General features: G+C 41.6%; 1 protein-coding gene across 1 annotated transcript in view; it reads right to left on the reverse strand.

Annotated features, from left to right (window-relative positions):
• Positions 1-23,823, reverse strand: part of KSR1 (kinase suppressor of ras 1) — a 204,794-nt gene that overhangs the window by 108,381 nt on the left and 72,590 nt on the right. Inside the window, exon 2 of the mRNA XM_083174169.1 lies at positions 4,718-4,858. Coding sequence (XP_083030295.1) covers positions 4,718-4,858 — 141 coding nt within the window. The remainder of the gene's footprint in view (positions 1-4,717; positions 4,859-23,823) is intronic.

A 23,823-nucleotide genomic window follows, 5' to 3' on the forward strand; every position in this document is an offset into this window, starting at 1 on the left:
GGAGACCATTTGGGATAAGCAAAGAGATGCACAGTAGTGTAGTTTGGGAGACAGCAGGGCTGTGGAGCTAGGACATCAAACCTTCTGGGCGATTTTGACTACATTGTCAAAATTGACTATAAGGTCATGCATAATCGTCCCATGTGTACGAAGCACGCGATAGCAATGTGCGGCCCCGGCCAAATAGACAGTGCAGGCAAGAATATTTTGACTAGACGTCGCAGCGTTCCATTTTTACTACTCTCCGAATCTTTCATGAATGATAAATGTAGATTGATGTTGAACATAGATAAGTAAAAAGTTTACTATGGTAGATGGCATTGTCCTCATCGCCGTCTACCTATATTCATTGAACATAAAATATAACAATTTCTAAATTTTCTAAACAAAAGTTCCAATTAAATTAAATGTTAATTTAATTCAAAATGACAGAAACAGGATATACCTAAAAATAATATGTAAAAAAAAGACCAACCGAATCGGTATGATTCATGGTTTCAACAAGAACAAGGTAGAGTCATTAGGTCGACCACTGAAGGTCAACATGCATCAAGGTCGACATGACTGAAAGTCGACATGACATGTCTACATAGGGTTAGGTCGACAGGGATATTAGGTCGACACAAACATCCGGTCCATATGCACAAGGTCGACAGTCAAAAGATTGAAAAAGGGTTTTTTACTTTGTTTGTCCCGAAAAAATGCACCGCTGCGCTCGCCACGCTTCGGATGCGATGCCTCACTATGCTCAGCACACTATTTTGTTCTCCCACCACACTCTAGTGGATGGTAGGGCATGGAATACTGCCTACCGGCACATGTCAGGAAAAGTGAAATACCCTATGTCTGCCTTTTCACTGTCGACCTTGTGCATGTTGACCTAATGCTTGTGTCGCCCTAATGACCCTGTTGACCTAACCCCCTGTCGACCTTCAGTTAATGACTGTCGACCTTCCTCTTGTCAACCTAGTCACCGTATACCCAATGGAACATGATCATCATAACAAACGGTCCGCTACTTACACACTACTGTATGTCAAATGCTTCCCTACAAAGATGTTCATTACTTCTCTACTGTGCACTAATCCAAGAGAACTTGGATTAGGTACAGAAAGAGGGCGTAATTCCCAGAGGCAATGGAGTCGCCTGCCTCTGGGCTCCAAGCCCTGAGGGGGCACCTGCGTTTACAGAAGCACCTGTGTGGTTCACAGTGGGATCGAAGTGTAATCACGGCTCATCCAATTAAAGGCACATACACACTAGAAGATTTTCATTTCAAAAGACTTTGCCAAAATCTGTGATAGATATATCTGTCACCAAAGTAGTGCATACACACCGAGCTATTATCCGCAAAGAGCAAGAGATTTTCAGGAGGCAAAAGTCTTTGCTGAAGATCTTTCAATATAAAAGACAATTTACGTAATGGTCTGGGTTTGAATTCCAAGGGTTCCATATGTACATTACTGGCACCACTGCCCACCATTGTATAGGAATAAGCCGGTAATGTAAATACCTTGCTGGACTCGACCAGCAATTTATATACCTTACCGTTTTTTTATATACATTGGTGAGCAGTAGTGACGGTGACTTATTCATTGCTGGCTTGCGCCAGCAATATACAGATAGAGCGCCTTTTAGCTTTGCTGGGTCGGGCGGTTGGATCGCCAGACGCCAGGAGGGGATGCAGGAACACACATTCTGGGGTGACCCACGCCAGCCTCTGGACATTGCTGTGAACTACTTCCATTCTTGTGGACACCATTCCATCACGATTTCCCACCGTGGATACCTTTTAATGGCGGACACTGTGCTCAGGAACTCATGGTAAACAAGATCCATACCAGTGAGAGCCACTCCTGGGCACGGAAGCCACACTCCACATTATTGCAGAAACATCTACTAGGTGCATCGCTTTAGTTATCCCTCCGGTGATTCGAGACAAGAAAAACATTCTCTCACCCCTAATAAGAGGACTGAACAACACTAAGCGAGCTACTTTCCTCCAGTGGCAATCCACTCAGCCACAGACATCGTGAGGACTCCCAGTTCTGCTACCTTCAAAGGACATCTAATCCTCAACTGGTAATGTGCACTTACCTGTTCCCCAAAAAGTGACCATAAATAATTCACTCAGACGTGTCCATTGAGGCGGGGATTCATTTAATTATTATCATTTTTATTCAATCCAATTTACGTTTATTTCCCCACCTGATTCATTATACTGGTTTTATTTCTGTAATTTATGTATTATATTACCTTGTATGCATTTTAAACAGTAAATTTTGCTATTTTTCCTACCATTTGGTATTATTCATTGATTTAAGCGCTGCTTGACTCACCTAGTGCGTGCCTTTTTCTCTCCTTTTCCACGAGTGGGGAGTGACTGCCCCCACACCTGAGCAGCAGCTTTTACTGGAGATACAGCTCAATACCAGGCTCCTGACTATTCCTAGTGAATAAAACCCTTTTTTTCCTGCAGTGGGAAAGTGCCAGAGTTGAAATACCATTTAAAGCTAAATGGTATTTCAACCCGTTTTCAAAGCAGAGTCCTACACGTTAAAATAACGTTTAAGAGGCAGTGGGAATGCCTCTTAAACGTTATTTAGCCTCCAGGCAGTCCAGTGCCTGATGAGAACTAGTAGTTCTCACTTTGTGCATGTGTAATGAGTGCATGTGCATAATTATGAGCCGCTCATTACATATGTGCATATGTAAAGAGCGGCTCATTATTATGCACGTGCACTCATTACATATGCGCAAAGTGAGAACTACTAGTTCTCATCAGGCACTGGGACTGCCTGGACCCTGCATGGACCCCCGCTGCCTCCCCACTGCCCTGCATCCCCGTGCAGGTAAGTACAAGGGGAGGGGAGGTGGGGGCACAGGGCAGGTAGGGGGGGTTAGGCACTCTTTACACTTGGGGGGGGGGGTTAGGCACTGGGAGTGGTACTTAAATGGTATTTAAAACAGTAATCTGCTGCAGTGGGAATGCTAATCCCGTTTTAAATATCATTTAAGATTACCAGTACTTTAAACTGGTCTGCAGTGGGAAAGCAGCATAACTAAGACTCCATCCAAAACACTTATCACCCTAAACACTGTACATTTACAAAGTTTTACCACATGCATTATAATAACTTTATGATCACCAAAGGCAACATACTGTAAAAAGCCATCTACCATAATTGTTGTTCCAGCCAGAAACACTATAGATTACACCAGCCATGTGCCTATACACATAAAATGTTGGCCACTGACAGCATGTCCTCACAGTATTTGTGCTTAAACACTCTCTGCAATGATACCTGCCTGCAAATCCATTGGTTTTACCTCTCATGTAGAGATGTCTAGAAGTAAACACACAGGGCGGGATGTATTAATATACATCGCCGCCCTTCGCATGGCAGCCACCGCGATGCTGCCGCATATGTACTAACATATGCGGCTAGCCTCGGGTTGCGGTGACTGAGACCCCCGCGATACCTGTGATGTGGTCTGCGGGGGTCTCCGTCACCTCCCGGCGGCTGCCAGCGTCCCCCTGCATCTCCTCCTCCCCCCTGAAGCCGGATGTCCTCCCGGCTGTGACACCAAGGGGAGGAGGAGATCAAAGGAGGATGGGAGGGGGGGGGCGCGCGCGGACGGTGAAAGAAGCCCATAGGCTTCTATAGGGTATCGCCAGAGGGTGGCGATACCCTGCCTAGCGAAAATGGGGCGGACAGGTATTGATACATAGGAAAATGTGGTAAAACGAGTGTTTTACCGCATTTTCCCTTTAGTACATCCCGCCCACAGTGATATGTTCAAATTTGACAACCATACTAGCAAAGCATTTTATAGAGCACTGTCAATGCATAATTGGTGTCCCCCAATTATCGTGGCTGCCAGGTAGGCAACGATTACTCTAGATCTTGTTGAAATACAGACGAAAGACAGACCCATCATTAATAAAAATGAATGTAAGCAACTTCCCAGGTTATATATACAATGGTCTCTGGCAGCAATGGAAACCATGGCGAGCAGAGAAGGGATAGATGCCTTAACAATTTCATGAATTAATTATTTCAGCAACAGCGAATGGCAAATAGCCAGTACTCCTACTTGTGCTAGCGCTATTCGTGTGAGCTGCCATTTTGTTAAATGACTGTAAAGCTTTACCCCTGATTAGCAGAGCAGAGTAGAAATACACAGAAGACATTTGCGTGACAAAAACACAAACAGGACTAGATGCTTCATATTTGAACAATTATAGTTGAAATTGATATTACAGTACACCAGACATCCACTACAAGTTAAAAAGCTGGGCTGGAAAATATTAAGGAAGATACAATTTCAGAATTGGGTCTATATTACTATAATTGGCCACTTGAACTGCTTGAATGCTGGGGAGAAGGGAAGAGAGACAGCGATGCAAGTGGTAGCCCAATCTTGGTAACATACATGTTCAATAGGCCATACTTTAATAGAGACATGGTTTACTACTACAGAAAATGAACACAACAAAATCAATTTGAAAACCACAGAAGTATTCCTTTCTAAATTATAGGACTAAAATAAATGTAAAAACAAACATTTAAAAGGATATAAACTCAAACTTGCAGCAAACCAGGAAGAAGAGCAGATACTAAAACCAGTTTAAACTACAACACTGATAAACCAAACAAAATACTAAGTATGCCAAGTGGAATGAAAACATAGACAATGGAAAAAGTACACTCACCTGTACAACTTCATTTCTCACACGGACAGTGTGCAACCAGTCACTGACTTTAGGATAACTGTTTAACATCTCTGTTCTCTCAGGACGAGGCACGTGAAGCTTGCACTGGAGCTGTTTGCTAATGTAGTTCATCAGCTTTGCCTGCAAACATTGTGAAATATATTAGTATACTACCAGATACATGTTAAGAAGATACATTTGCTGTACTCAAAACATTAAACAGTATTTTACAAAAAAGTAATAATTCAGGGATATGCCATAAAACAACGCATTGACCTTCAATTTGTGACAGCACTGTATTAACCAATTCACAATGACTTGGTCGCCAGACATGCAAGTTATGTTTCAAATCTTTTTTTTTTTTTTGAAGGGGGATGACGACGACAATTACAGTAGCTGTAGTAATTTACACCTATTCAATTACAATTGTAAAATCCTACAGGCTGCAGTTAACAGAACTTTTTATCAGAAATCCCTGATTTCAGCCTGTTTTATCCCATACATATTCTATGTGTTAATGTCCATTAACAGTTCATTGTGATACCAGGCGGAAAAAAAAGTGCCTCTGAGTGAACAACCGTACAGTAATACCCCTTTTCCACTAGCCTAAATATCCCAGGTTTTCGCACTGGAGTGCGCAAAACAAGGGATTTTAGGCAGGTGGAAACGCTCCTTATAGAAATAATCCAGGTCGTGAGACCCAGCATTTGTACCCAGTTAGCAACCTGGGCTGAACACGGGTTCAACCTAGGTCACTGTGTAGTGTAAACGAGTAACCGTGGTCGATGCAACCCAGGTCCCGTTCACTACAATGCAAAAGCCGGCGCTGGGAGATTCACTACAATGCAAAAGCCGGTGCTGGGAAATGCCGGCGCTGGGAGATGCTCCCCAGCCCCACCTCCCGATGACTTCACCCGCCCAGCATTATGCCGGGTGGGGACTCTAGTGTGAATGGATTCACAAGCCGGGTCGCACCGAGGTTGTAGCCAGGTACAAAATCTACGGTGCGACCCAGCTTGTAGAGGGAAAAGGGGTATAACTAATCTTTTGCACATCTGGTTAGTTATTGTGATGAATTGGATTCCCCCTTGTTGAAATACACAATAAGGGGCCAATTCTGGATCACTCACATTTCTGCACATGTGCAAACCCGGGCAGCGAACAACCGCCACAAGTTACACACTCGCCGGGCCTTTTGCAATGGGGAGGGAGGGACGGGGTTGGATGGGACCACCCAGTGTTTTATGGGTATTCCCATGAAAACGATGGGCATTCCCATGGGTACAAGTACGTCAACCGCCGAACGTGTCTTCGGCCAGGCACACACAAATAACATTCAGTTCAAACTGACTTTTATGCTTGGTGAGCTGCAATGTTTGCAGCTTAACAAGCAAAACAGAATCAGGCTCTAAGTGTTAAAGCTAAAGCTACATCATAAAAACAATGGTCTACCTCTGTGGACTTTTTATTTTTTCTAATTACTAAATGCAATAGACCTACCTGGTCTATTTTACAAATAAATGTGTATATCTGGCTAAAATTTGTAAGAATGTATCCAGCAGATGCTTTACTTGAAAAATCATCCAACTAGAGATAATCAAACCAATAGATCCTGCAAAACAAGAATACAATGTCCAAAGAAGGTAGACCATTCTTTTAGAAAAATGCATATTAAGGATAATTATCCTAAAGAGAAAGACTATAGTGGGTATTCAATCTCCCGCAGCCATCTCCCGGGCTGGGAACTGATGAGCTCCCAGCTGCATCTCGCCTCTTCCCGGCCGCAGCTTGCGGCCACGCCCCCTTCTCGTCCTGCTGTAGGTGGGACATTGAATCCCGCCTGCAAATTCTCTGTCGAGCAGACCGAGAACAGGACAGGGTCACCGCTGTCAGACCAGCTCGACAGCCGTGACCCAAGATTGAATATCCCCCTATATTTCTCTAATAATTTTTATTTTTAGATATACAGATATTGGTATTACTAAGGTTTTTATCTACAAGTCTCAACTTTAGAGCAAAACTTTAGTTTAATTATCTCTGGTATAATAAATGCAGTGGTAAAAGCCAGATTTCTGTCTAGGTTGCAATGACAATAGAATATCACAATGGATTGTCAGTGGGATTAGGCAGAAGCTGGCAGCATAGCATTGGAACATCTGAGACAATAAACAAGTGATATGTTTTTCAGGTAAAAACAAAAAAAGTATGACAGGTGGTTTGTAATGAAGCTTAATAAAAGATATCTAATAAAAAAAAGATTGGTACTTGTGAGTTATCCGGGCGCCCGATTTCAAAATCGGGTCGGATCGGGACATCGCATCGCATCGCATGCGACCATCGGATGCGATGCGATGCGATGCGATGACCCGATTTTTCCATAGGAATCAATGTTAAAATGGACTGAGTCCATTTTAACATGGAATTCAATGTGAAAAAGGGGTCCTTTTCATACCCCTACTATCCAAGTGGGCATGGAGTTGGATATAAACCTGTGGCGAGCGTAGCGAGCCACCGAGCCCGAAGCGTGGCGAGCCCCGCGAGGGGACACGGAATACCGTCCCCTCGCGGGGCTCGCTTCGCTCGCCACGCTTCGGGCTCGGTGGCTCGCTACGCTCGCCACAAGTTTATATCCAACTCCATGCCCACTTGGATAGTAGGGGTATGAAAAGGACCCCTTTTTCCATAGGAATCATTTTAACATTGATTCCTATGGAAAAATCGGGTCATCGCATCGGATGGTCGCATGCGATGCGATGCGATATCGCATCGCATCGCATCTGATTGTATGCCTTAACTTAAGGCATACAATCAAAAAATCGGGCGCCCGGATAACTCACAAGTACCAAAAGATTTTAAGTAGGAATTTTACTAGTTAAAATAAAATTAAGTTATTGGAAAGTACAAGCTTTGTGGTGCGTACACACTAAACGATATATTAGACAATATGCACAATATTTTTAACGATATTTGTTAACAGAATTATTGTGCATATTGGCTCATGTGCATATACTATGGGAGGTAGTCAATCCTTGATGATTTTTTTTTAGCCAAATGGCAATGATTCGACAATCAGTATTTAATAACTGATGTTTTTGCCCATGCCGTTTAATTTTTTTATTCAAATCGGCATTTGTGAAAATGGCCGCTAAATAGGACGAAAATGGCTACGAATTTGACAAAAGCACGGTGAGTCATGGCAAATTTCTGATCCACGCGTTTTTCAAGAGTGTAAGAATTTCACCCAGGTGCAAAATCGGCACAGTGACTGATTAGGATGAATCTTATTCACCCTACAAAAAATTGAATACCCCCTTTAAATAGTTAAGTATACTTGTGCAGGTCATTAGCGACCCACTCTGTCGTACACGCAGTATAATCCTGACTATATCGTCAACAAGAACATGCTGCTGGATGTGGCCACTCAACAACATTGTAAAAATCGCTCCGTGTGCACGCACTATATCATTTGTGCGAGTTCCAGGGAATTAAATTGTCTTCATTGCATAATTTGTTGTGTTGTCTAGTGTGTATCCAGCTTTAGTTAATGGGCATGGGAATTCATACTGTTGACAACGAAACTCTGTGAGGAAACAATCACATTACGAATAACAACAGAAAAAACAACCGCCCCGTGACAGACTCAATGCACCATTCCAATGACCAATTTGTTAGTTTGATTTGTAAAATATCTACTATTAGCAGTCTCCTAGGCCGAGAGTATAGAAACACTGGTAAAGATCAGATGGCTATTCACATCTTTATTTATATAGGAGAATGCTGGAATATACTCAAAGTCAACAACAGATGCAGAGTATGCATGTGTGTGTGATTTGCCTGGAGGAAAGCTACATGACTTAACAAGTAAAGTGCAGGTAAGCCAACCCACAAACCAAGAATCAAGTGACTCATCACAAATGTCTCTCACTATAAAAAACCTGTTATGTACTTCAGTAAACACAACCTGATCCTGTGAAAGCTACTTGATTGGATTATAAATAAGTTGATTTAAAATTGAACACAAAAAGGATTCTGTTTTAACATGGTCACAATCTAAAAAGCGCCACTCCACCCAATTTAAAAAACAAAAGCACCCCAGTGCAGCACCACAGTAAGCGCCTCGCCTCAAGTGCCGACCGGAATGTATAATTCAAACCTGTTGCACTGCACTCCAAAGCAGCAAGTCAGTAACTGTAAAGGCTCATACACACGGTGTGCTGAGCGCGCTAGTCTAGTCAGATCGCTCAGCACACAGGGCTTGCTAGATCACCCATACTCACGTTTCAGTGTGTGTATGGGGCGATCCGTGCGAACCCGTGTTCTCTGATTAGAACACTGGCATTTTGACTAGATATTTACTACATATTGAATAACCCCATATGTCACCCAAATGTTTTGGACAATGCCCCCTGTGCCAACTCTTACATGCATGCTCAATGGAGCAAGATGGTGCTCTGCACATAAAGGTTACTTTAGAGCAGGCATGTCCAACCTGTGGCCCTCCAGCTGTTGTGAAACTACACATCCCAGAAGGCTTTGCCACAGTTTTGATAGTAGGGAATTCTAAAACGATGGCAAGGCATGCTGGGATGTGTAGTTTCACAACAGCTGGAGGGCCGCAAGTTGGACGTGTCTGCTTTAGAGCCTTCTATGGTCCACTTAAGTGTTACTTAATAATGCAATATTTAGTTAGAAATAAGTTTCTATTGTAAAACAAATGAGGGTGAATCTAATGTACTTATGAGTTTCAAGTCCACATAGAGAAATGGAAAATTCATGTGTCTGGAATATGAATAGAGATTGGGATAGTAACAGGGACAGATTGAGGCATCTGCTACATCTCAAAACATTTCCATGGTTTACACTGGTTGAATGTACATTACTAATCTTCCACTTTCACTCAGGAACTTAGCATCATGATCAGCACTGTGAGGGCTTATGTGAATGACTTAATGTGGTTGGATTCAGACCACTTAATAAGGCTGAAAGCAGCATAGCTTGCTTAGGTACTGTGCTATGACTTTAGTGGGTTGTCTATTGAATCTTTTACCCACTTTGTCCATTTCCTGCACTTACCACAAGTATTCTGTGTGTCACAAATTTTAGATCACACTGGACTATTCTGGATTTTATGTTCAGTAATCATTTATTATTTAGCATTCATTGTGATTTAGGGCACCCTTTTGTATGCAGCAGCTAACTATTTCAGAGCCTGGGGGAAAACAAAAAGATCAGCCGATACAGTTTTATTGGAAATAAGGGTTGCACGCAGTGTACGCTCATGGGGGAAAAAAAAAAAACCACATGTTTTTTGCTGTAATTTACCCACAAAACTAAGCATTCATACATCAATGGATAAGTGACATCACCGGTAGAGCATCAAAATGACAGTATTATATTGCAAAGATGAGAGATTATTTACCAAGGCACTCTGTAGTCTGGGCACTTTACACTACAAGATGGTGGCAAAAATGAAATATCCCATTCAGTTTTGGAAGAAACATGTGGGGAGGGCCACATACCAAGTAGAGGAGTCTACAGGGTCATAAAATATTACCCTTTTTGGCTTCAGTACCAAGTTTTGCACTGTGAGCTTTAACACTGTATGTTATCCAAAGTACATGACTACCATTAAGCATGGCAGTCAGAAGATAATGATATTGAGAAGAACAGAAAAAAAGGGATTGGGGGATTGAAAGCTGGTTAATATAGAGTGACTCCAGGATCTGAAATCTTGTAAAAATGTATAAGACTGAGCTAAACGCGCCGCTATAACAGTTCCTGCTTTGCCTCATTAGCGAGGCGAAGTAGGAGGGGACTCAGACAAGATGTATCAACATCTTGCCGGCCGAAGCGGGGGAGTGTTATCTCCCCCCTCCGGCGATGTCCCCTCCTGGAGACAGTGCATTAGTTAATACTGATGCGCCGCCGTCTCCTCCCCCCCTGGCCGACTGACTGCGCATGCGCGGGATCTCGTTAATCTCGTGAGATCCCCAGCGCAGCTCAGAGCCAGCAGCAGGGACAGCGCTGTCCCTGCTTTGGGCATAGGGCATCGCCGCCTGCAGCTGTCAAAGTCAATAGCTGCAGGTGGCGGAACGGTCAGCGATGCTGACCGTTCATAAATTAGGCAGGTGGCAGGCGCGCACTTCGAAATATTGTAGCTGCGCTATGCCTCCTGCCCCACAGCGCCACACGATAGACACCTGCTCGGCTATAGCGCATATTCCCCTGATCGCCTAATAATAAATCTACCCCCGAGGACTCAAAAGCATATTTCTATTCCAGCAGGACAGTGACCCAATGGTTAGAGAAAAAGTTACACTGAAATTTAAAAGGAAAAAAATTAAATCAAATAAGTCACCCACTCTAAATCCTGGAGAGAATGACTTAGAAAAGTCTGTGGAATGACGTTAAAACAGAATAAGGAATGTCAACCTAATGCCTTCATCGGCTTTCATCTGTAAATAATTTCAATAATAAAAAATAAAAATCGCCACAACACTACATATACAACACACGTCTTGTGAGGATAATTATAGATAAATTCACATAATTCAGAACACCTCCTCCCTAGATTTTACAAAAGGGTATCCATGGAAACTAATCTTTTGTTTAGTTTTAACTACTATTAAACCTTCAGAAAAATAAATTCAAGATTTTCTATAAATAATGACAAACTAAAAACCATATGCACATTAACAACATGAAACAACTCAATTATGGCATTAGCCTTCTAATATAATTCACATTATTCCAATCTAAAAAACTTTTTTTTTTTTTTTTTGCTGTTTTAATTACTTCATATTACCAATTCATATTCCTTTACTAAAAATATATATATATCTTTGGACAAGTTGACAGATTTCAAATGTCAAACTGACAAATGATTACAACCCCAAAAAAGCTATGGATCAATTTGAATTCATAAAGCGATATTGGAAACACAAAAAAACGATTTCTACCCTGTGCTAGTGTTCAGTTGTAGTTACTAGTTAAACGGACGTAAAGTAACTGACGTTTACATCTAAACTTGAATTTTGAATTGTTTTTTTTTCCCCAAAACAATTAAACCCTGTACCAATTGGGCATATAAAGCTGGGCACACATATAATGAAATCTTGTAATATATGGGAGAATATGACAATCAACACTTTGCTCCCAAATACCGGACATCAGACAAAAATGATTGCTAGTATAAATTTGTTAAATCAAATTGATTTGAATCAGTTTGTATGAATGACCACTGTCTGCTTTCCAGTTTTTGATAGCAAATGGTAGATGGTCATTTGCTCCCATATATCACCAGATTCAATTTGAGGACATTGATGATGGTTTGATTTATCAGGGAAATACTGAAATACTGCCTATTAAAAATCCCACACTCACCAATTAAGATCATTTATTGGTTAGATTTGGCAAACAGAGGATTTCTCCAATCCCCTCACCCAATCATCGGCAGAATGGGGAATTGCCGATATTTGCTAGATGTATAGGCCCCTTAATTCATATGTTGAGCCAAACAGTAGAATCTATAGCAATCAATTAACATTTAGGTGGGAACACAATTGACAGAGAAGGGTGCAAACTGCCATTGTTGCAGCATTTAAATGCCAGCAACAGTAGCCTAAACCAGTGGTTCCCAACCCTGGTCCTCAAGTACCCCCAACAGTGCATGTTTTGCAGGTCGCCACACAGAATCACAAGTGATGTAATTAGCTCCACCTGTGGATCTTTTAAAATGTGCCTGAATAATCTGTGCACCTGCTGGGTGACCTGGAAAACATGCACTGTTGGGGGTACTTGAGGACCAGGGTTGGGAACCACTGGCCTAAACCCATAATCCTATGCAGCAAAAAAAAAAGAGTATCAACAATGTTGGAAGAAACTAGTTTTGCAAAAGGTTATCTTGGAAACAGAACATGAGGCTTTAGATACTAACTAGACCTTTACCCCAAATTCTGTAGGTAGATTATTAGTACCATGTGTATCCCATGCAATAACTGTTCAATCTATCACTGTATCCTATGCATAAGAAATGCTATTTAGAGCAGGTAGCCAACATTACAAAATACAGAATCAGCAAATTAACAGAAATGTCATGACCCAGCGGCATTGTGCTACTTTCCACTTATTACTTTTTTTTATGTTCTAATAAAGAAAATATACCTTACAAAGTAACACAGCTTTCCGCCCACTTACAATTATAGCAAAAAAGACGACCATATTCTAGATATATTTCATCCTTTGTTCACACTGCCTGGCTAAAAGTGGAAATAAATCCAAATCTAAAAAATATATCCATCAATTTGACAGGTTGTTCTTGAGACTGAAGTGTGTGGTTGTGCTTCTCTCTGCATGTCAGTGCTGGTTAATCAGAACTTTAGGAAAAAGCTTATCACTGAAAGTTGACATCACTTTGCAAAAGTCCATCTCAAATTCCTTGTTACCATCCTTAATACATTCAAAAACTAATTTTTTTTTCTTAAACATAAAAAAACTCAACAGATCATTAAAAACATTTAAATTGTTAATCAATATTCTTTGTCTCATCATATCTCAGACTGCCAACCCACTTAATGTCCATACAGACTGGGCATTTTTTGCCCATCGTGTATAATTGTGATGGGGAAATTCACTGGGCTGAGAAACGTACACATGGAGCGTTTTTCGCCCCGTTTCCATAGCAGGATTCCATGGAATGCCGTCCACCCCATCACTCATCTGTGGTGATACCAGCAGATGAGTGGCGGGGCCAGCGATGATGCGGGATTGTATATCAGCGCTCACCGCGTACACACTCGAACACACTGGGCAGCTTTCAAGCTGAAAGCCACTCAAACGAGATTGCTGAGCAGCTTCCAGCTCCGTGTGTGTGGGCCTTAAGAGAGACATTAACATCAGATTTGTTCCTGAAATGTCAGTTTTTTGGTACCGATCATCTCTCACAATCTGTACTTATTCAGTAGGCCTTATGAAAGTAAAGGTTTAGAAAAAATCTTTATAATACTGGGGCAGATGTATTAAGCCTTAAAAAGAGATAAACACTAGTGATAAATGTCCAGCCAGTCAGCCCCTAACTGATATTTTCAAACACAGCCTATAATGTGTCAGTTAGGAGCCGATTGGCTGGGCGTTTATTATTTACTCTTAATTACCCATGTGTTTATTTCTTTAAGGCTTAATACATCTTCCCCAATGTTCTGTAAACATGGAACAAATTGTAGTCTATCCAATGTCTGCATAAATCAATGAATTGCCTCTACATCATAGGGCAGTATTCAATGAGAATACTCGGCATGTGCAGAGAGTTTAGAATTCGCTGCACAGTCGCCGTGTTCCGGAGGACAGGAGCATTCGCTGCCAGCCCTCCCTGTCACCCTATTCAATGGCAAACGCTGCAGGGAGCTGGTGGATGGCGGCAGGCAGGGAGATGGAAGCCTCCCTACATGAGCCGGAAACTGTGGAGCAAAAGAAGGGCTCCCGTGGACACAGGCAACAGAAGCTGCCCCCCGGGAGAGCTGGCAGGGGACTATCAGACAGCGAATTGTCCGTCATTCACTGTTCGCCGTCTGCGAACAGTGAACGTTGAATAGGGTGAATCACTTTTTCAGTAAAAAGATTCACCTTAGAGCACGAAAATAGCAAACATTTGCTGTAGAACATGGCGAATCAGCCTCATTGAATACTGCCCATAGTGGGGTAGATGTATTGAGCTTTAACAAGAGAAAAATCCAAGGGTGATAAGGAGAGACAAATGCCCAGCCAGTGCACCCCCAGACCACCCCCCAGTTTTGCCTATGTTGGCAGGAACAGGGGAGAAGGGTGCAGAGCTGGAAAATGCAGGGATGTCAGTTGTATGGTTGCAGTAGGAAGGTGCAGGGGTGACAGTTATAGGAGGCAGGGGGTGCCATGCATATGGTAGAAGGGTTTGGAGCTGTGAGGGGAGAGCAAAAGCTTAACCTGTGTGAAGGAGGGTTGTGTATTGGGAGGGAGTAAGCAGGAGAGGGGAACATGTGCGGATGGGGAGGTGGGATCAGGGATGCGTTGGATAGGGGGGTTCAACCTATTTAACAATGGGGAGGGGGGTCTATGGTACCTGTTTTGGGAGAAGGGGGTTGTAGGTGCTGCGGTGGTGGTGTGTGTATGTGGGGGGGTTTGTAGCCGGAGGAGGGTGGGGGTCACAGATGCAGTTGATGGGAGGGTTTGATGCATGTAGGACTCCTCCAAGCCGCGGGGCTCTTTAAATCTCAGAACAGAATCCCTTTTTCCAGACATGGTGCAGACTGCAATATACCATGTGCAGTAATCACAGTCTATATACCACAATCACTAATCACAGTCTACATACCGGTTACTCTCCTGGTGCCTATTGTTATTTCATTGTGTTTCCAGTTCATTTTAACTTCTACATATTAGCTAATGATAGCCACAGACTAAACCTCCATGTAGAAGGACCATGGTATAATGTGCTCCCAGTTATTTCAACAGTCATCAGGCCCACAGGAGAATGTCAGGGTTGAACTTCCACCATGTCTATCTAGATAATATGTCAACATAATGAACGGCCAACAAACCGTCATTGGCGGTCTAGTGGCCATTTAGCTTCTTCTGATGGCAGCAGCTCCAACATCTTTTTCTAGGTCCTGTGACTTCCGGTGCAGACTGGTGTTGTTTCATTCCATTGAGATTTTCTCCCCGTCCCTAACTGCAGCCCCCCCCCCCCCATACCTAAACCATACACAAATGACTGAACCCCCTACCCCCGGGCCCCGCATCTCCTTTGAAGACTAACCTAACTGTCAACATTTCACATGACAATATTGTGTGAACAGTCTGAGGATGTTGACCTGGTACCTATTGTTAGTTTAAACCATATCAAAGTTATGAACATCAACAAGGTTATTGTCGACTTTCAAACTGGATACCTTGCTGGAGACCCTGACTGTCTCATAATCTAAGATTTTATGTGTAAGACCAGATCTGTATATAGTTAAATTGTACAAGGTTTTAATTGCCATAAATTCCACAACATGGGAGCTGTAGCAGCAATAGCTGTAAGGCGGTAGCATACTAGCATGAAGGAAGAAATTAGTTAAAAAAAAAATACAGCAACTGTGAGGAGCACTGCTATTGCAAGTTTATTTGGACTACAATGCCATGTCATTCTAATATGTAATAATGTAGATTTTAAGTATGGTATTAGAAATTATGAAGGCATTCATTTGAAAGACTGATAAAAAAAATATGACAAAATGAAAGAGTGAACAGAATATGGATGGACAAATACAGGTTTCCAGGTCTCCATGGCAACTAAGAAATGCGCCCTGGCAACTGGAGCAAGTTCACCTTCTGTGCTCCCTTCTTCCTTTCTTTAAATGAAGCTGGAACATTGCACAGGGTTCCTGGTGTCTACAGCTTACTTGCACATTGTCATACTGTAACTGCTAATACTTTCAATAGCTGTATTTGAGAAAGCCACTAATGTTGCTTTGAACACAATAGGTACACATTAAGCAGTAGATAAAGCATTAATCCCAATTTTGTGTCAAATTAGTTTTTCCAGGAGCATTTTGGCCATATTTAACAATTTGTCACCACAATGTGTTTCCCTTTTTGGCATCAGAATTAGGTTCTCCTGTTCTATGAAAGTGCTCATAACAACATCTTCTGTGTTATGTTTGTCAGACAAGTGACAAAAAGCAAAGCCTTCACACATTGCCTCCATAACATGCAATGGAGGCAATGTAATTAAAGGAAAAAGGGAGTCGCCAACAGAGAAATACAAGATCAAATAATTTATCTTATGGTTTTGGAGAAGCGGAGATAAGTCCTTCTTTAGATAAAACCACTGGAAAAAATTACTTCTCTTCACTTGATATACAGTCATGAGCTAAATTATTATGACCAACCCCATATATATACAGTAGCAAATGACTGTCCAGGTCAGAGACAAATTAGACAGTGAGCCGATATTAGAAACTTGTACTTAACCTGCAGGTGTATACAACAAATTGTTACAGCTAGATGACTGGGTCAAAGCATTTTCGAAACGGCAAGGCTTGTGGGATGATCAAAGTCAACTCTAAGTGGTATCTACCAACAGTGGTGCAAGGAGGAAAAACGCTCAAAATGCTGATTGGGTGGTACAGGGCCAAGACCCATCAATGCAATAGGGTGAATATGGCTATAATCTTGTACAAATTGCAGGAAAATGTAATGATGGTTGTGTCAGCAAATATGACACAGTGCATTGAACCCTATTGCAAATGGAACTGTGCTACGCAGACCAGAGTTGTCATGCTATCCCTTGTCATTTGGAAGAGTCTACAATGTACATTCAAGCATTGGAAATGGAACATGGCTCAACAGAAGAAGCTCATCTGGAACCATGAAATTTAATTTCCTGTTACATCATGTAGATAGGTTCGTCATTTACCTAGCAAAAAAGGGCATCAGGATGCATTGTAGGGAAACATCAAGCCGATGGATGGTGTTGCTTTTGGCAATGTTCTGCCAGGAAACCCACTTTGTCCAGTCATTCATCTGGACATTGATTTGGTGTGAACAATCTACCAACATCAAGTAGATCTGTTCATGGCAATAAAAGTATACACTGCATGAATGTTCCGGTATGATTTGAGAAAGATGATGAGGAGTTCAAAGGTTGCCCTGGCCTCCAAATTCACCTGGTGACAATACTATCAAACAACTGCATTATGTGTTGATATAAAGCATCCAATACAAATTGCAACTGAAATGAGTTAAAAGTTCTGCTGGTACTGTCCAGGTACCAGATTCCACAGGTCACCTTCAGAAGTCTACCAGGTTATAGCACTTTTGGAGGCACAAGCATATAATATTTTGGCTCATCAGTGGACAGACCCCTAACTTGCAACATTGTACATGTGATAGTAAATCGCAGAGAGGAAAAAACGCAACGTAGAACCATATAACAATGATTATGCAATGTCTACAATGTCTAGGTCTACAGTCATAATTGACCACTATAGATCAAAAAGGTCTACAGTGGTCAAAAGGTTGACAGGGTCAAAAGGTCCATGCATATAACAAAGACTAAATATAGTATAAATGGCACTATAATGGAAACTACTGAGGAAGAGAGGGATCTAGGTGTCACTATTTCAGGGGACTTAAAAGCAGGTAGGCAATGTAACAAAGCAATGAAGAAGGCAAGTCAGATGCTTGGTTGCATAGGGAGAGGTATCAGCAGTAGAAAGAAGTAATAATGCCACTGTGTAGGTCATTGGTACAACCTCATCTAGAGTATTGTGTTCAGTTCTGGAGGTCATATCTCCAGAAGGATATAAATACATTAGAGACTGTACAAAGAAGGGCAACTAAAATGGTGCATGGCCTACATCACAAAACGTACCAGGAAAGACTAAAAGATCTTAATATGTATACTTTAGAGCAGAGAAGGGAAAGGGGGGACATGATAGAAACTTTCAAATATATCAAGGGTTTTAACAAGGTACAGGTGGGAGACATTCTTCACAGGAAGAGGAGCAACAGAACACGAGGACATGCAATGAAACAAGAGGGAGGAAGATTCAGGGGAAATGTGAGGAAGAATTGCTTCACAGAAAGAGTAGTATATAAGTGGAATAGCCTACCATCAGAGTTGGTAGACGCAAATACAGTAGTACAATTTAAACCTGCTTGGGATAAGCATATTGATAGCCTTACAAAAAACTAAGGATCAAATATGGTTTGAGGTAAAAAAAAAGGGGCAGACTAGATGGGCCAAGTGGTTCTGATCTGCCGTCAAATTCTATGTTTTCTGAGATACAGAGTTTAAACCCTCATTTCCTTCCGCTATAATTTTTACATGAGGGGAAATAGTAAGTGTTAGTGGCTAGTTCTACACAGGTCTTTTCTCACTGTACTGATCTTCATTCTCTTCAGCCCTTTATACAGAATATCGGGTGGTCAGAAGAAAGTCAGGTAGCATCCAATGTAATTCGTAAAAGATGTTGCACAGCAGCTATTCTCCACCCAATGTTGCATCTTTTCCTACTTGCTCTATCTCTGTATCAAATTGATTGACCAATAATAACAATTGAAACCAGAATTGTCAATTGAACAAATCAAACTGTTACATTGAGAAACAAATATCAAAGTTATAACGTTGCGGTTGCAACTCCAGAGATTAGTGAAAAGGAACCTCAGTATTTATCCTCAGAAATATTGCAGATTACTACATAATCTGACAGATTTATTTGAGAATATAATATTTTTTTGCACAATTGCATGGTAATTGAATAAATTGACCTATTTAGGCTTAATTCCACACTATATCGACAGATAAATATATTAAGTGGGAACGGAGTACAATAGGTGTACACTACTGTGTGTGTCCGATGTTGTTCAGGTCTATTTCAACAAATCCTAATTTTGAAGGATTTTAGATTTAAATATTAAATTTTGTATAGAAAGAATAAGTGCCCCCAAAAAAGAGAGTTTCTTTCCTTTATTCATCCATAGCTCAAACTCTGAGGGAGCACCGCCAGATATAATATTTCCCAATATTTCCCTATTATACAATAAACATGGATGGATGGATGGGGTTACCATAGCGTCACAGTAACATCTCTTTTCTACAATTCTGGTAAATTTAATTGTTTATCGCCTGTGCAGAGTAATATTCCCTCTTTGCACTACTAGGGGGGAAAAGGTTGACGGGTCAAAAGGTCGATGTGAGTTTTTCATGGTTTTTTTGTGTCTATGCTGTCATGTCGTATAGACACCATCTTAGTCTATCACGTTTCCCCGCACATGGCTTACTGTGCTTACCATGTATTCTCACTCCATGCCATAGTGGATGGTAGGACATGAAATACTGCCTGTTAGCACGTCGGCTCAAGGTTTTTTTAAAGACGCATGTCGACCTTTTTTATGTCAACCTTTTCCATGTTGAACTTTTGACCCTATCAACCAATAGTGGTCGACCTTATGACTGTCGTCCTAGAGTTAATCAATCATGAGTCCGGATACCGGACCATTTCCTAACTAAAAACTTAAATTAACTGTCATTTTAAGTACTCTTGCTGTTAGGACACAGATACATTTTTAAAGACTGAATAATATGGGATACATAAGATATCCTGGTATTGAGGATGTCTGTCAAAAGACCAACCATGGCATCTTTATATGGAGAATCCTGACAGGGGCTCAGCAAGTAATTTAACCCTCTCCCACTACACCCTAACCCTCCCTTGTGGAAGCCTATTCTTAAACCCCCCTGCAGTCTGCCCCCAACCCTCCCCATTAGTGTCTAACCATAACCCCTGCAACCTTCTGTCTAAACCTTACCCCCCTCCCCGCAGCCTAACGCTGCCCACCCCCCCCCCCCCCCTCTTACCCAGCCTATCCCTAAGTTCCCCCACTAGGCAGTTACAGATTACCCTCCCATCAGTGATCCCTTCCTGTCTTTAAGAGCCAAACCTCAATCAGATAGGTCCCACATGGTGAGAGATCAGCATAGAGTAAACAGTGTTGCAGTCATGTGACCAAAACAGAGCTCAGCCAATAGTGGCCCATTGCTGGACTAGAAATGGGGGATATTTTTAGTTATAAAACTGCAGAATTTTTGCCATTTGCTCATTTTACAATATAATATTACTGCAGATTCCCAAAATTTAAATGACTATATATTCACACCAAAAACAAAAGATTTTTTGCATAAACATGGAAAGTTATTAAAACAAAACAATCAAATTGTATTTTTCTACAAAAAAAACCTAGGCCACTTGTTTAAAATTATGTTTATAACCTCGCCCTTGCAAGAGAAGCAAAAATACACCTACAGTAGTTATTTCTTTTGATTAGGATTATGCCTGTAATACTTTGACTAATATAGATATTCAACAGCTGGTAGCACAAAGAAGAAACAGCAAACTTGGCACTACAAACCAAACACAGATCAAAAGTTCAGGATCTTGACACCAAGGCAACTGAGATGACTGTATAAGTATGCAGTCATTGGCTATACAATGGGCTGTATTCAATAAGGCCAATTCACCATGTTTCACGGCGAATTTGTGCTATTTTCGCATTGGAAGGTGATTCTTTGGGCGGTATTCAATGAGCCTGATTCGCCATGTTTTTATGGCGAATTTGTACTGTTTGGCGAATTTTGGACTAAAACGGTGAATCACCCTATTCATTGACCACATGGCGAATACATTTGAAGGTTTTTTTCGCCATGATTCACCGAGTAGCAATCGCTATCTTTTTATGGAGAAGTGGAATGTGAACTTTTAAAATAAAGTGTTTTGTTTTTTTACATTTGGTGTAAAAAAAATCAGGAATTTTATTCTGAGGAGGGGCATGCTACTTTTATTCATGTGCTGTAAGCACATGAATATATATTTAATTTAAAAAAATATATATATTTTTTTTTTTACACAGCAGCCAGCAGGGGGTGCCGGAGCCGAGCCGCTCATTACATATTCATATATTCACTGCACCCGATCGTTACGATCGGGTGTAGTGAATATACGGTCCCCTGCTGGCACCCCGGGGGGCAGCCTGTGCTGCCTAGCACCCGGGGAGCCCACCTCCCCCCCACAAACGTTCTGGGGCAGGCAGAGCGACTTTCATCTCTCTGCCTGCCACCGTCCTCAGGCTCCCTGCGGCATTCGCCGCAGGATCTCATATTCGCTGGTCAGGGGCTCGCTGCCCCTGACTCGCTGAATACCGGAGCCGGCGAGGCTCCGGAACGTGGCGAATGTGCAGCGAATCCAAAAAAGGATTCGCTGCACCTCGCAGGTATTCTCATTGAATACTGCCCTCTGTGTCAGAAAGTCAATCACCCTATTCAACGTGCACTTTTCACCATCTGCTAACAGTGAATGACTGACAATTCGCCATCTGATAGTCTCCGCCATTCGCTGTGGTTTTTCAATGGGTTTTTCAATGTGATTCACCGTGATTGTATTCAATGAGAAGATGGCGAATTGCTTTCTAAGTGATTTTCGCTGTGTGTCACCGTGTAGCAATCGCCATCTTTTTATGGAGAAGTGGAACATGAACTTTTAAAATAAAGGTTTTTTTTTTATTTGGTGTAAAAAAAAAAAAAATCAGGAATTTTATTTACACATAACAGCCAGCAGGGGGCCGGGAGCCACTCATTACATATTCATATATTCACTGCTCCCGATCATTACATATGCACGATCGGGAGCAGTGCTAGCGGCTCCCTAACCGGTCCTCTGCTAGCTCTCCTGGGGGGCAGCTTGTGCTGCCTGGGTCCCGGGGAGCCCTACCCCCCCCCACATACATCCGCCGCAGGGGTTAAGAATCACCATCAGGGGCAGCGAGCAGGCTCAGGAAGTAATGCAGGTACCACAAAGGTGTAGCAGGTCACGGTTTTCTAGGAGGTGTTTAAACTTGAACGCATTCATTGATGGCAAGAACATACAGATGTTATTCTGAATCATAACATAGTCCATCTGTATGACCATGTCATACTAGACCCTGCCACCACACGTTCCCCCACTCTGTCTTAGGCATGCATAAGCTACTGGCTGTGCTGCCCTTTCCGACAAGGTAGTTTATTGCTTGACACAGCGCTTTATGTTAACAAAGTGTTTTTTTACACATCACCACCGAATACATAATGGGCCCCTCTGTATTTACAGCAACCACAACTGCCACCCATATTGCATTCTTGCAGTGGGTTGAGGTGCTGGCAGCCCACAGAGGAGCTTTTGTGACTTGTGCCTGGCTCTCCTCCAGAAAGAATGTTGCACAAAACAACCTACACTCACCAACAATCAGCCACTGAACACACTAACTCACTGTACTAAATCTAACCAATAATATCCTCAAAAGGCAGGGCTGATTGGCTCCTTTTATATGCTTAGCCAGTGAGTACATGACATGTAACTGCTTCAACCAATCAGAACATGTTTCTAAGGTGATACATACATTCTCATGATTGCTTTTACAAATACACCCAAATATTGCACATGTTTATTGTCTCACGTGTTTTAAAAGGATGTGGACATTTGTATGCGTGTTTGTACCAAAAATTACTTTGAATTTTGAAAGTTTGGTCAGAGAAAACTCTTGGGGGACTGTGAGAACCAATTCGTGTTTAATCTCACTCAAACTCCTTTACCCTCAGATCTGCGGTTTGTACAGTTGTGAGCTTCCATTTGTTGCTTCAACGCAGTCTGTCTGTGTAGTGTTTGCAGACTCAATGCTTGCCTATTTTCCTTTAATTTAACACCTGTTTAACACCAAAATTGTGCTTCAAATCTGCACTTTGACTATATGCAGTTTAAATAATTTTACAGCCACAACAACCTAAACATTTTAATGGCCTAAACAATGACTCAGGTTATTTGAGTGAATAAGAAACATACACGGTAAATATTTCTGAAGAACATGTACAGTAGACACTATTTCATGGTGCAGTTAAAATAGACTTTTGAAGTCATGTTAGAAGGTTCCCAGGAAACAAGGCAACACAACAGGGTAAACCACATTTCCGAGACGAGAGCAAGTTCTAAAGAATTAGTGAGGCAAATAATATCTACAGTATAGGCCTCTCACTTCTCAGACCACAAGGTGACTGATAGTAAGACACATGACTTATTTTAAGCTGAGTTTAGTAATATTTCGCACAGTGTATATCTGTTGAATACTTACACAGTGACTAGATTAGATGTGCCTATTTGTCTAAAAAGCAAGAAAGCATGGTGGCCACTTTAATGGCAAAGCAGTCAACATGATATTCCAACAATCTAGGATTGTCACCTAGATTTATCAATATATGTAAGACTTTTGTAGTATGTGCTAATAAATCATTTTGCAGAGACAAAATATGTTCTACTTTTGATGGTTTTTAATTAAAAAGAATTTGTAAGAAAAATAAAATATAAAATCGTATTAAAATTAAATAGTGTATTCACCCAGGATCTCACATTATTTAATAGAAACCAATGCCAAATATAACTTTCTTAAGTATCTTTGGCCAGTCTCGGGTTTACCTTCTACAACAGCTGCTGATCTCTATGCAAACAAAGGGATTTATTTTGTGGGTTAGACTTCAACATCAGAGAACTACTAACTAAACGACA

The sequence above is a fragment of the Crinia signifera genome, chromosome 2 (genome assembly GCF_055691185.1).
Source record: "Crinia signifera chromosome 2, ASM5569118v1, whole genome shotgun sequence".
Classification (NCBI taxonomy): Eukaryota; Metazoa; Chordata; class Amphibia; order Anura; family Myobatrachidae; genus Crinia; species Crinia signifera.